The sequence below is a fragment of the Oreochromis niloticus genome, unplaced genomic scaffold (genome assembly GCF_001858045.2).
Source record: "Oreochromis niloticus isolate F11D_XX unplaced genomic scaffold, O_niloticus_UMD_NMBU tig00008539_pilon, whole genome shotgun sequence".
Lineage (NCBI taxonomy): Eukaryota > Metazoa > Chordata > Actinopteri > Cichliformes > Cichlidae > Oreochromis > Oreochromis niloticus.
Window position 1 is genome coordinate 9754 of NW_020329261.1, and position 11524 is coordinate 21277.

General features: G+C 43.6%; 1 protein-coding gene across 1 annotated transcript; it reads left to right on the top strand.

Moving 5' to 3' along the window:
* Positions 1–380: 380 nt before the first annotated feature.
* LOC112845675 (ryanodine receptor 2-like) lies at positions 381–8109 on the top strand. Its single transcript, XM_025905090.1, has 4 exons — positions 381–429; positions 836–915; positions 5470–5546; positions 7530–8109. Exons 1-4 carry the CDS (start codon positions 399–401, stop codon positions 7777–7779), a joined length of 438 nt encoding a protein of 145 aa, XP_025760875.1. The 5' UTR covers positions 381–398; the 3' UTR covers positions 7780–8109.
* The last annotated feature ends 3415 nt before the right edge of the window (positions 8110–11524 follow it).

Consider the following 11524-nt stretch of genomic DNA (forward strand, 5'->3'; position numbering starts at 1 on the left):
ATACCGGCCTCCCCATCATTCGTAACATCTGGTTTAAAAAAACAAAGATGGTGACACCGAAAATACTCAGTTTGATGCCTCAGTGCTTTGGAACTTCCCGTCGCTGATGTGGCTATATCTATCCGAAGTAATCAGTCTGTAGTTTGTATGCTTTTTTTCACCTTTCTCCCTTCCTTCAGAGTTGCCATGATGAAGAGGATGACGATGGAGAAGTGAAGAGTTTTGAAGTAGGTGATCAATCGGTCTTGAATCTTCCACTAGTCTCCTCAAGTTTTAGCAGTTTCATTTTTAGATGGTCTGCAATGATATGTGTCACCTTTCTAACAAAGGAAAAAGAGATGGAGAAGCAGAAGCTGTTGTATCAGCAGGCTCGGCTGCACGACCGTGGCGCTGCTGAGATGGTGCTCCAAACCATCAGTGCTAGTAAAGGTAAGTCTTGCCTATCGCCCCTACTCTTTACTGTAACTCAGCGGTGGCAAATATATTATGGCCCTTGTGATAGAACCAGGCTGTCCAATCCCTATGCCTGCTTACTCATTGATGTGTTAAAGTAATTTGTTCTGGATATGACTGTTTGGGAGCCTTCTCGATTTTTCAGTTGATTTTTTTTCTGTACTTCTCACATTATAACAATATGTGAACTGTAACCGATAATAATCAGGATGTGTTGATACCTCTCTGACATTCTGGTTTAAAATATCCTGTGCAAAACATATTAGTAAAATAATAAAAGTTTTGTTTGTGTTAGAATTCAATTGTGCCTTGGTATAAACAAATTTAAAAAGCTAACAAATGCTAGTGATAGTCATTTCACGTGGGTGTTCCTCTCCTCCAGGTGAGATGGGTCCCATGGTGGCATCTACTCTGAAACTGGGCATAGCTATTCTCAATGGTGGGAACTCAACCGTACAGCAGGTAATGCTTCGCTACTTCACTGTTATTTATATTGACTGCTGGATTATAGCTATATTATCTATTTTCAAATGTTATTTATACAAAGCATATTCAAGGTTACTGGTACGTGTGAAATATAATGCATCTATTCCACTGAAATTTTAAATTTTTCTCATAGATTTTACCTCTCAGTTGTAAAAGGTTTTGTCATCACCCTGGGTGGACAGGCAACGTGGACACCTACGTTTGTGAACTTGAGAATGATGCAACATAGAATTTGAAATTGACACCATGGGTGTATCTATTAAGATATCAGATGAGTTCAAATCTCAGTAACCTTGGCTTCAAGTCGGGGTTCAGAGGTCAAATTTTATGAAAATCTTGAGAATGCAGCGACGTAAGGGCTGAAATTGATACTATGGTGTACTGCAACACACCTTTGTGTTATGTTGCCCAGCAAGACACAAGTGTTTTAAGATGCACTGTTCTTTATTTACAATTTAGCCTTTCCGGGTTGTTATCACCAGATTTCTCACTGAAGGTGCCTCCTCATATGCAGCCATCTGCTCTCAGTTCCTGTCCCTCCTCTAGGTCCTGGCACTGCCCCCTGAACCCACTGCACCACCCCTCCCCCGCAGCTGAGGCACAGTCCACGGCCCACCACATAGCCCTACAAATTCCCCTGAAGCGAAAATCAGCCCCGACTATGTGGGCCCTGGCCTGTGGATCACCTTGAACTTATAAGGCTGGCAAGCCAGATATGACTGGGTGATCTAGCATTGACATCTTTCATGTGGTGGAGCCACTGCAGCGGGGCACGATCTGAACAGAGGGTAATTCTGCATCCCAGGAGGTAATAACGAAGAGAGTCCACCACCCACTGGATCGCCAGGCACTGCCATGCTCTACCTGGTTTCTTGTTCTGAGAGTTTCCAACTGATGTAGACAGCGCGATGGTCGATCCCTCTTACTTGCTGGGATGAAACATCCCCCAGCCCTCTGCTCAACGTGTCAGTCTGCAGAACACAAGGGAAGAAAAAGTCCGGCGCGTCAGAGCCTTCATTACCTTACACTGTCTGGCACTGCTCCGTCCACTGGACAAGATCTGGTTCACCCTTTTAGGGGAGATCAGTCAAGGGACTGGTGACCTCCGCAAATGTTGAGATGAACCAACGATAGTAACCAGTCAGCCCAGCAACCGCTTCACCTCCTTTTTGGCCCCGAGATGCGGGCAGCTTGCAGTGGTTGTAGTTTTCTCCATTTGAGAATGCAACTGCCTGCCTCCCAGGTGGTACCCCAGATACTGTACCTCCCTCTGTCCAACCGCACACTTCTTCATGTTGGCCGTGTGCCCTGCCTGCCCCAGGGACTCCAGGGCTGCAGGCCACCTGCTGCATATGATTCGATGTCACCATGGATGGTCCATGGATCTATGGATGATCATCCAGCTAGGCAGTGGCGTATGCAGCATGTGGACAGCATCCTGTCTGTGAAGTGCTGGAAAGTGGCTGGGGCTCTGAACAAGCCAAATGGAAGTGTGACCATTTGGTACAATCTGTATGGACTGGAGAAGGCCATTTTTTTTGTCCAGAGACAAGTCTGCCAGTAGCTCTTGATTAAATCCAGCATAATGATAAAACGAGCAGTACCTAACCAATCCATAAGCTTGTACCTGAGGCATGGGGTAAGTGTCAAACTGTGACACCTCCTTCACCTTGTGGTAGTCCACGCAGAACAATATAGACCCAGCTTCTACACCACAAAAACTATGGGGCTACACCAGATGTTTTGTGACTCTTCTATCTCCAGGATAACAGCCAATTCTTTCTGAATAATTTGTCTTTTCTGCTTAGGCAATCTATAAGGGTGTGAATGCACTGAGACCCCAATGCACATCTCAAAATGGTACTCTGTGAGAGTGGTGTGACCATGCAGGGAGAGCCTGCAACCTGTCCGACTGCACCTTTTCATAGTCAACATCTCACACTCACTCTGTGACCAATAGTTCTTGCGCTTGGCAGGTAATTTGAGATGGATAAAGGGAGCAATACAAGTACTTTAACTCCCAGTGAAAATTATCTCAGCCAAGCTCCCCAATTGTACAGGTGAATGGCCTGGTAAATGGCCTGTATTTGTATAGTGCTTTACTAGTCCCTAAGGACCCCAAAGCACTTTACACATTCAGTCATCCACCCATTCACACACTGGTGATGGCAAGCTACATTGTAGCCACAGCCGCCCTGGGGTGCACTGACAGAGGCAAGGTTCTGTCAGTGGTGCCACCGGGCCCTCTGACCAACGGGTGAAGTGTCTTGCCCAAGGACACAACGACCGAGACTGTCCAAGCCGGGCTCGAACTGGCAACCTTCCGATTACAAGGCAAACTCCCAACTCTTGAGCCACAATCGCCCCTTCTGCTGCTGATGTTCCTGGGCCTGGATCAGATTTTCTTGTCTTAACCTCCCCAACAGGTGTAGCTCTGCTGTCAGGTCCAGAACATTTCATTCTTTGCCAGGTTTGGACCTCCACTTCCTTCCACATCCTTCCACTTTTCCTTAATTAGGTCCAACACCCCACGACTTCCTGCTGAACAGTAACTGAAAAAGAGAAAATTCTGTGAAGGCCCAGGGATCCTCCCAGACTGCAAAAGATGAGAGTCTAGCCTGCAATTTCTATTTCGCTCATCCTAATGAATACACTTAAAATTATAGACTTTCCAGTCTAGTTAAGATAAGATAAGATAAGATAACCTTTATTAGTCCCACACATGGGAAATTTGTTTTGTCACAGCAGGAAGTGGACAGTGCAAAAGTTATGAAGCAAAAATTAGAATAAAATAATAAATAGTTCAACCGCTCTACCAACCCGTCATTCTGAGGGTGATGGATTCTTGGCCAAACATATTTGATGGACAGTAATTAAACAGTTCTTTTAGTGTACAAGACATGAAGCCCTGGTCAATCAGTATCTCTTTCAGGATGCCACTACTTCAGAATATCTGTTGCATAATCCACCAAAAGTAATACAAAGTGATATCCTCATGCACTATGGTGAAATGGCCAGATGAGATCCATGCCAATTTGCTTAAATGGACCCTCCATTAGTGGTAATGAGTACAACAGCTCTCTTGGAATGGCCGGCTGGTTCGATAGCTGGTATCCTGGGCTGGATGCACACCACAGGCGCACATCCCCTCAAATGCCAAAAAAAAAAAAAAAAACAGGCCATGATTTGTTCCCTTTTTCTATTGCATGTGACCAGTAATTGGGTTATAATGAGCTGCCTGTAAGATCATTTCTCAGTGGCTTTTCTGCACCATCAACTGGGCGTGCCTGCGTGGAGCCCGAGTCCACCAAACCTTGCGAATCCGATAACTTGAGTCTGTACTCACTTGGCACCTTACCAGAGTACTGTATACTCCTGGACCAGAGGAAGTCGCTGGAGGGCCAGTGACATGGAACACTCGCCCCATCTCCATCAGCGGGCACTCCCAGTGGACATGTCCCAGCCGCAACTCCAGCACTCCTACCCCAACAAATGTGCTGCTCTCGTTGAGGGAAGCAAGAGAACCCACACAGGAAGAAGCGTCATTACATGTTGGTGTCATTAAATGTTGGTGTCATTAAATGTTGGTGTCATTAAATGTTGGCAGCCAGTGCACTACAGCTGCTGGCTACAGTGGGACCTCACGAGGCCTCCTCCTCCGGGCCTGGACAAGCCAACTTGCTGCCAGCTGCGGTTGCCACACCAGCTCCTGCGGCGCCAGGTGATCCTCAGCCAGTATCACATGAAAATGGACCCCGTTCCACTTTTCCCACTGTGAGCCACCTCGTGAACTTCTCCAATGTTAGCATATTCAGCAGCCTTTCCCCTTCATTGTGCCAGTCTGCAGGCACCTGGCCACCGCCTTATGGAGCCACCTGGCATAGGCAAATGGCCAATCCCTCAGCTCCATCCAGAACCAACAGGAGTGGTCTTAGGGTGGTGAAGCAGGTCTAGGATCACTCAATGAACATCAGGAAAGTAAGTTTTTGCTACAACCAGAAGGCTAAGTGCTGCCATCTGGGCCTCCCTGATGATCTCCAACTCTGTTGGCCAGCCTCCCATCACACTGCCCTCTAAACCAACTGCACCACCCCTCCCCTGCAACTGAGCCACAGACCCCACCCTTCCACACAGATCTACTAAAAATCTCATACGAGTCTGAACCTCATTGACCTTGACCTGAAGGTCAAGGTAAGAGGTCAAGTTTTCTGAAAGTCTTGTGAATGTATTAATTTGAGAAGTAAGTCATCCAGGACTTTGACACTGATAACATAGGAGTAGTAAAAATCTCGGACAAGTTGACCTCAAAGTTAGAAGTCAGAGATCAAGTTTTGGAAAACCTTGCGAATCCGATAACTTGAGAAGAAGGGGATGTAGGATTTTGAAATACATACTGTAGGTGTATCTACTAGGAGGCTGAGGGGTACCACCACCAGTATTTTTATTTTAATGACAGATGTAGACTGTTTTTTGTCAAATCTGAATAAACTCCAGTATCTTATTGTGCTTTCACTGTGTCATCTTTAACAGAAAATGTTAGATTATTTGAAGGACAAGAAGGACGTGGGCTTCTTTCAGAGTCTGGCTGGTCTCATGCCGTCATGCAAGTATAAATAAGATTTCCTATTTCAGGGCTGAAGTAAGTATTGTTGTCATAATGTAGAGGGTCTAACTCTTTGTTGTGTTATGTGAAAAAAAGAGAGATGTGATAAAAGTAGTTTTCCATGCACCAAGACATCTCCACTGCCTTCTATACTGTGTTATGCCATCTTGAGCAGTAGTGAAGATATGTAAGGATACTCTTTGTAAACTTAGATTCAGCTTTCACTACTGTCGATCTGGTCACCAAACCTACTGGCTTACAACTTTCACACCTGTCTACCACTGGGTCAGTGACCTTCTGACTAATCGCGTCCAGATGGTTAGATTAGGCCCCTGCTTCTCTTTCACTGTCACATTGAACACCAGCATTATTAAGCTGTGTGTTGAACCTCCTTTTACATCCTCTCTACCCTCTGCATCCCAATCAATTTTCCACATTACAACTAAGTTTGATGATGAGAAGACTGTGGTTGGCACATCTCAGAAGAACATGTGACAGCCTTTGTAGATGAAGCCCAGGATGGGATACAGAGAACAACCCTTAGCTCTACCAAAACCAAAGAACTCATGATAGATTACTGGAGGCACAACAAATATCATAACCAAATACACATTGATGGAGACTGTGTGGCAAAAGTTCCTGTCTTCAAGTTTCTTGGTATACAAGCTTTAGAGAATCACTACTGGTCCAGAGAAAGCACTTATCAAGGCACTGCAGAGATTACACTTCTTGAGAAACTCCCCCTTCATTGCCATTCTGCATCTCTGTAAGATGTGCTGACAGCTAAGTAGCAGACAGAAAATCCCTTCAGAGGATCTTAAAGTCTTCCCAGAAACTAGCTGTACTCTAAACTCGCCTCTTTGGGGGAACTTTCAGCTCTCACTGCCTTAGCAGAGAAGAAAACATGATTCCATTTTGCACATTACCTGTTGAAGTTACTGCACTTCGGCAGACCATTCAGGTCCCTGTAATCATGAACAAACAGATTTATGAACTGTTTCTGTTCCAGAACCATACTAGAACTGAACTCTGCCAAACACTTATCTTGATTGACTGACCAGCAAAACAGTAGTTACCTTTGCATTACAAGTACATGCTTCACTCTACCGTAGTGCAGTAATTCATATTGTATTAAATTCTAGTTATTGTGTTCTCTTGTACTGTTGTGTGTTATATTTCATATCATTATTTCTGTTATATTTGCCAGCACCTTCTGCAAATTTGGTTGTACTTTGTGCAATGTTATGAATCTAATCTAATCTAGCGGGCAACTTTGTGTGCTCAGCACTTTGTAAGTTTTTCAAGGAAATGGCAAACTGTACAAACTCTTTTAGCAGGGTTTAAATTATTGTTGTTTCTCTGAAAATATCATCACCATTGATCCAGCAATGAATTTAGTACAATTTTGCACTGAATAGTTTAAAATTCAGACAGCAATATGTAAAATATTTCAATAATTAATTGCATCTTAAGCATTTTAGCTAACAAAGAAGCTTTGTAATAGTAAAAGACCATCACAATAAAGAAGATATCAAGAGCTCAATGCTTATTTATATGTTGAGGTTGTTGTCATTTTGGCTACAAAAGTTTTACTTGGTTCTATTTGCTGACAGTATTCCTAGGAAGGTAGTAAAAGGCACAGTTGTAGCAGAGAGAAAAAAAAGCCACCAAACAACTCAAATAAACCAGATGTCAATTTTGGAAGAGTGTATGTCAGCCTGACTGAGCAAATGTACAGACCATACACACATAAAGGAGATGGATAATGGGGCATTCAAGACAACAATGAAATAAAAAACATTGAAAACCACATGAGAGACCAATATTCAACATAAACCAGGAATAAAACTGCTGGTCAGAGACTTGCACATATGGGATAAATTCACGGAAAAGGAAAACACTCATCAAACAAGGGCAAGGCAAGAACACGAATAGAGCAGAAATGTGATGGATGTAGTGATTCACACTATATTTGTCTTTGTTTTAGTGTTCTGGATCTAAATGCATTTGAGAGGCAAAATAAAGCAGAGGGACTGGGAATGGTGACAGAGGAAGGATCAGGTAAGATTCCCTGTGTTTATACCTTTTGGACTAATTTTGAAAAAATACATTTACAAAAACCAAACATTATCAAACATTTCTTTTTCCGGGATGGAGTTGATGACCTTAACTTTCTATTTATTGAAAGCATAGAGAATGTTAATATTAAAATACTTAACTTATCTAGGTCTAGTTAAAATATTTAATTAACCCAATGATGATCAGTGTAAAGCTGCTTTTAAAACAACACAATATTCTGAAATAACCTTCAACACTGTAGAAACACTAAGATTGTAGAGAGCCACCATTTATTTTTCACATTGCTCGTTATAATCAATAAAAAGGTTTTTGGTTTTTTTCCTGTGTAAATGAGGTGGTAATTCAGTGTTGCTGGTTCGCGTGCATTATCAAGTATGATTTTCTGATGTACAAGCGTGCTGATGATTTGTCTTGTACATCTCTTGTTTGTAAACATTACAAAGACTTTTCAAACCATAAAAAAATGTCACCACTCTTTCCAACTCCATGAAAAAGTACAGTATTCCTCTTAGTTTGATTAGTAATATAGTAGTCAACACATTAAAAATTATAATTTGATTATCTAAATATAAAAATGTATATTAGTGTTACTGGCAGTGTATTATACAGTGTTTCACCTTGTACAGTGCGCCTATCCCTGAAGACTACTTTAAGAAATGATAAGAAAGCTAGATTTTAGGCTACGTTGAAGACTAAAAGTCATACCAAATATTGACTTTCAAAATGATTAATACTGTACAAACTGTTTTTGCCTGTCTTTCTCCCTCAGGACTTTACATAGTACTGTAAATGCATATTATTGATGACAAAAACAAATAAAAAAGGTTCTGGTGGTATATTTTTATACATTTTAGGTTTTCTTTAATACATATTTTTTTTTATTCCACATTGACGAAAAAAAGAGCTCTTTCCCTATATGTAATCTTTTCCTTTCTTTCTTACTTTCTTTCTTACTTTCTTTCTCTGTTTCTTTCTTCCCCCTGTTTTCCTGTTCTTATTTTGGTTTACTGCACTTTCTTTCCTCCCTCAGTCATCACTCATGAGCGTGGTAATTATGCTTTCTGCCATTTTCTTGTGTGTTGGTTGGCCTCTCTCTCTCTCTCTCTCACACACACACACATGCACACACACACACACACACACATGCATGCACACACACACACACACACATGCATGCACACACACACACACACACACACACACACACACACATGCACACACACACACACACACATGCACGCACGCACACACACATGTTGTGTCAGTTCTGTCCAGGTCCTGAGTGTGGACCTCCAAAGAATGTTCTCAACCTGCTCAGTGCTTGAAGCAACTTTTTTTGCTTCAGCCATTCTAGAGGTGGCCAGTTATTACCAAAGTCTTCTTGGTGCTTTTTATAATACCTCTGGGTCTGTAACGGATCTTTGTAGAAGATCTGTATTGAAGATATATAAATATTACTCCCTTGTAATTTTAAGGGAAAATGTATCTTGTCATTCTTTTTAACAATAAGCAAACTCATTATGATACTTTGATGATGAAGAGTTTTAAAAAATAAATAAATTTAAAAAGAAAAGAAAATCAAGACAAGGCAGAAGTGGTGGATTCACAGTCTTCCTGCCACAACCTGCTGACCTATGGCTCCCCCTCATGATTTGTACAGTGTCTGGCACATTGTGGAAATTAGAAAATGACTAGTAGTCCCCCCAGCACAGCACACCTCCATCTGCCACCCACACCCCCGAATCTTACAGTTAAACTTATGTCAGCTGATTGTTGTGTCTCAGTACTGGAGATTGTATCGTGCTGGTTGTTAATTGTTGTGAATTGTACAACTCCCCTCTGTGTTCTCAGCCACAATTTCTGTCTGTTTCTGGCATTCAGGGCTGCAATGAATAGATTGACTATGTCTGACCAGATACCAAATGAAATTGTAGACTAGACCTCTATCTTAATAGAATAGAATAGAATAGAATGCCTTTATTGTCATTATACAGCTGTACAATGAGATACAGAGCATCTCCTACTCAGTGTAAACATGTTGGGGGGGGGGGGGTGTACAGTTCTGCAGCACTATATACATATGGACAGTATTAACATAGGGAAGAAGATGTATATATATATAAAATGTACAATTTACAAACCGTAAACAATATGTAATAAATAGTGTTATGTATGTACAGTTGAGTTATTGCACATGGAATTGGTATAAATAGTGTTATGTATATACAGTTATTGCACATAGAATTGGTATAAATAGTGGTGGTCCATAGAGGAAGTGGGAAGTGGGGGGCTGTGTTATCGTGCATGTGTGAGTTCAGGGTGGTTATCGCTTTGGGGAAGAAACTGTTTTTGAGTCTGTGGGTTTTAGTGTTGATGCACCTGTAGCGCTTCCCTGAGGGAAGCAGGCTGAACATGTTGAAGCCAGGGTGGGAGCTGTCCTTGATGATGTTTGCTGCTCTGCTGAGGCAGCGGGAGGAATAAATGTCCATCAGGGAGGGGAGAGGGCAGCCGATGATCTTTTGTGCTGTCTTGACCACACTCTGAAGCCTCACTCTATCTGCCTTGGTGCAGCTGCCGTACCATACTGTGATGCAGTAGGTTAGCAGGCTCTCAATGGACGAGCGGTAGAAGGTCAGCAGCAGGTTGGAGTTCAGCTTGTACTTCCTGAGGACTCTCAGGAAGTGCAGCCGCTGTTGGACCTTCTTGATGACCGCTGAGATGTTTTCCGTCCAGGAGATGTCAGCAGAGATGAGGACACCAAGGAACCGGAAGGTGTGGACCCTCTCCACACACTCCCCGTTGATGTAAAGGGGGGCTAAGTCAGTGCTGTGTCTCCTGAAGTCAACAATGAGCTCTTTGGTTTTCTTGGTGTTCAGTGCCAGGTTGTTTTCTGAACACCAGGCTGCCAACTTCAGGACTTCCTCTCTGTACTCTGCCTCGTCTCCCTTCGAGATGAGTCCGACTACCGTGGTGTCATCAGCAAACTTGATGATGAGAGTGTTGTTGTGGGCCGGACTGCAGTCGTGGGTGTAGAGAGAATACAGGAGGGGGCTCAGCACACAGCCCTGTGGGGAGCCGGTGCTCAGTGTGCGAGTGGAGGAGAGATGAGGGCCGAGTCTCACAGTCTGGGGCCGGTTTGTGAGGAAATCCTTTATCCAGGCACATGTGAGAGGAGGGAGGCCAAGATTGACCAGTTTGTTGATGAGGATGTCCGGGATGATAGTATTAAAGGCTGAGCTGTAGTCCACAAAGAGCATTCGGACGTAGCTCTGCCGCTGCTCTAGGTGACTCAGCACAGCGTGGAGGGCTGTGGCGATGGCGTCTTCTGTGGATCTGTTTGCACGGTATGCAACTGGTGGGGGTCGAATTCTGGGGGAGTAATCCTTGATGTGTTGAAGGACTAGTCTCTCAAAGCATTTCATGATTACCGGTGTGAGGGCCACAGGGCGGTAATCATTCAGGCTGGTGATGGGAGACTTCTTCGGCACTGGATGATTGTGGCTGATTTTAGACAGGATGGGATGGCTGCCTGATCCAGTGATAGATTGAAGAGTCTGGTGAAGATGAGGGTGAGCTGGTGTGCGCATGCTCTTAGTACCTTGCAGGTACTCCGTCTGGACCGGCCGCCTTCCTGGGGTTCACTGCTAGGAGCACACGTCTGACATCGTGCTCCGTTACAGTGAGTGGAGCGGCACAGGAACCAGGTGAGGATGAGGATGGGAGCAGGGCTGAAGCAGATGAGTGTTGCTGTTGTGGTGTTTCAAAGCGGGCGAAGAAGCTGTTTATTTCCTCTGCCAGCTGCACACTCGAATTCTCTGTTTTCGCAGTGCTGCCTCTGTGGTTGATGATGTCTTGCATTCCCTGCCACACCTCTCGTGTGTTGTTGCTGGACAGGTGGGACTC

Bases quoted from the DNA above. Each gene is read 5' to 3' on its own strand.
- LOC112845675 (XM_025905090.1), top strand. From the start codon at position 399: ATGGTGCTCCAAACCATCAGTGCTAGTAAAG. The intron at 430-835 runs GTAAGTCTTGCC...CCTCTCCTCCAG, and splicing joins AACCATCAGTGCTAGTAAAG to GTGAGATGGGTCCCATGGTG. The intron at 5,547-7,529 runs GTATAAATAAGA...TCTTTGTTTTAG, and splicing joins GGTCTCATGCCGTCATGCAA to TGTTCTGGATCTAAATGCAT.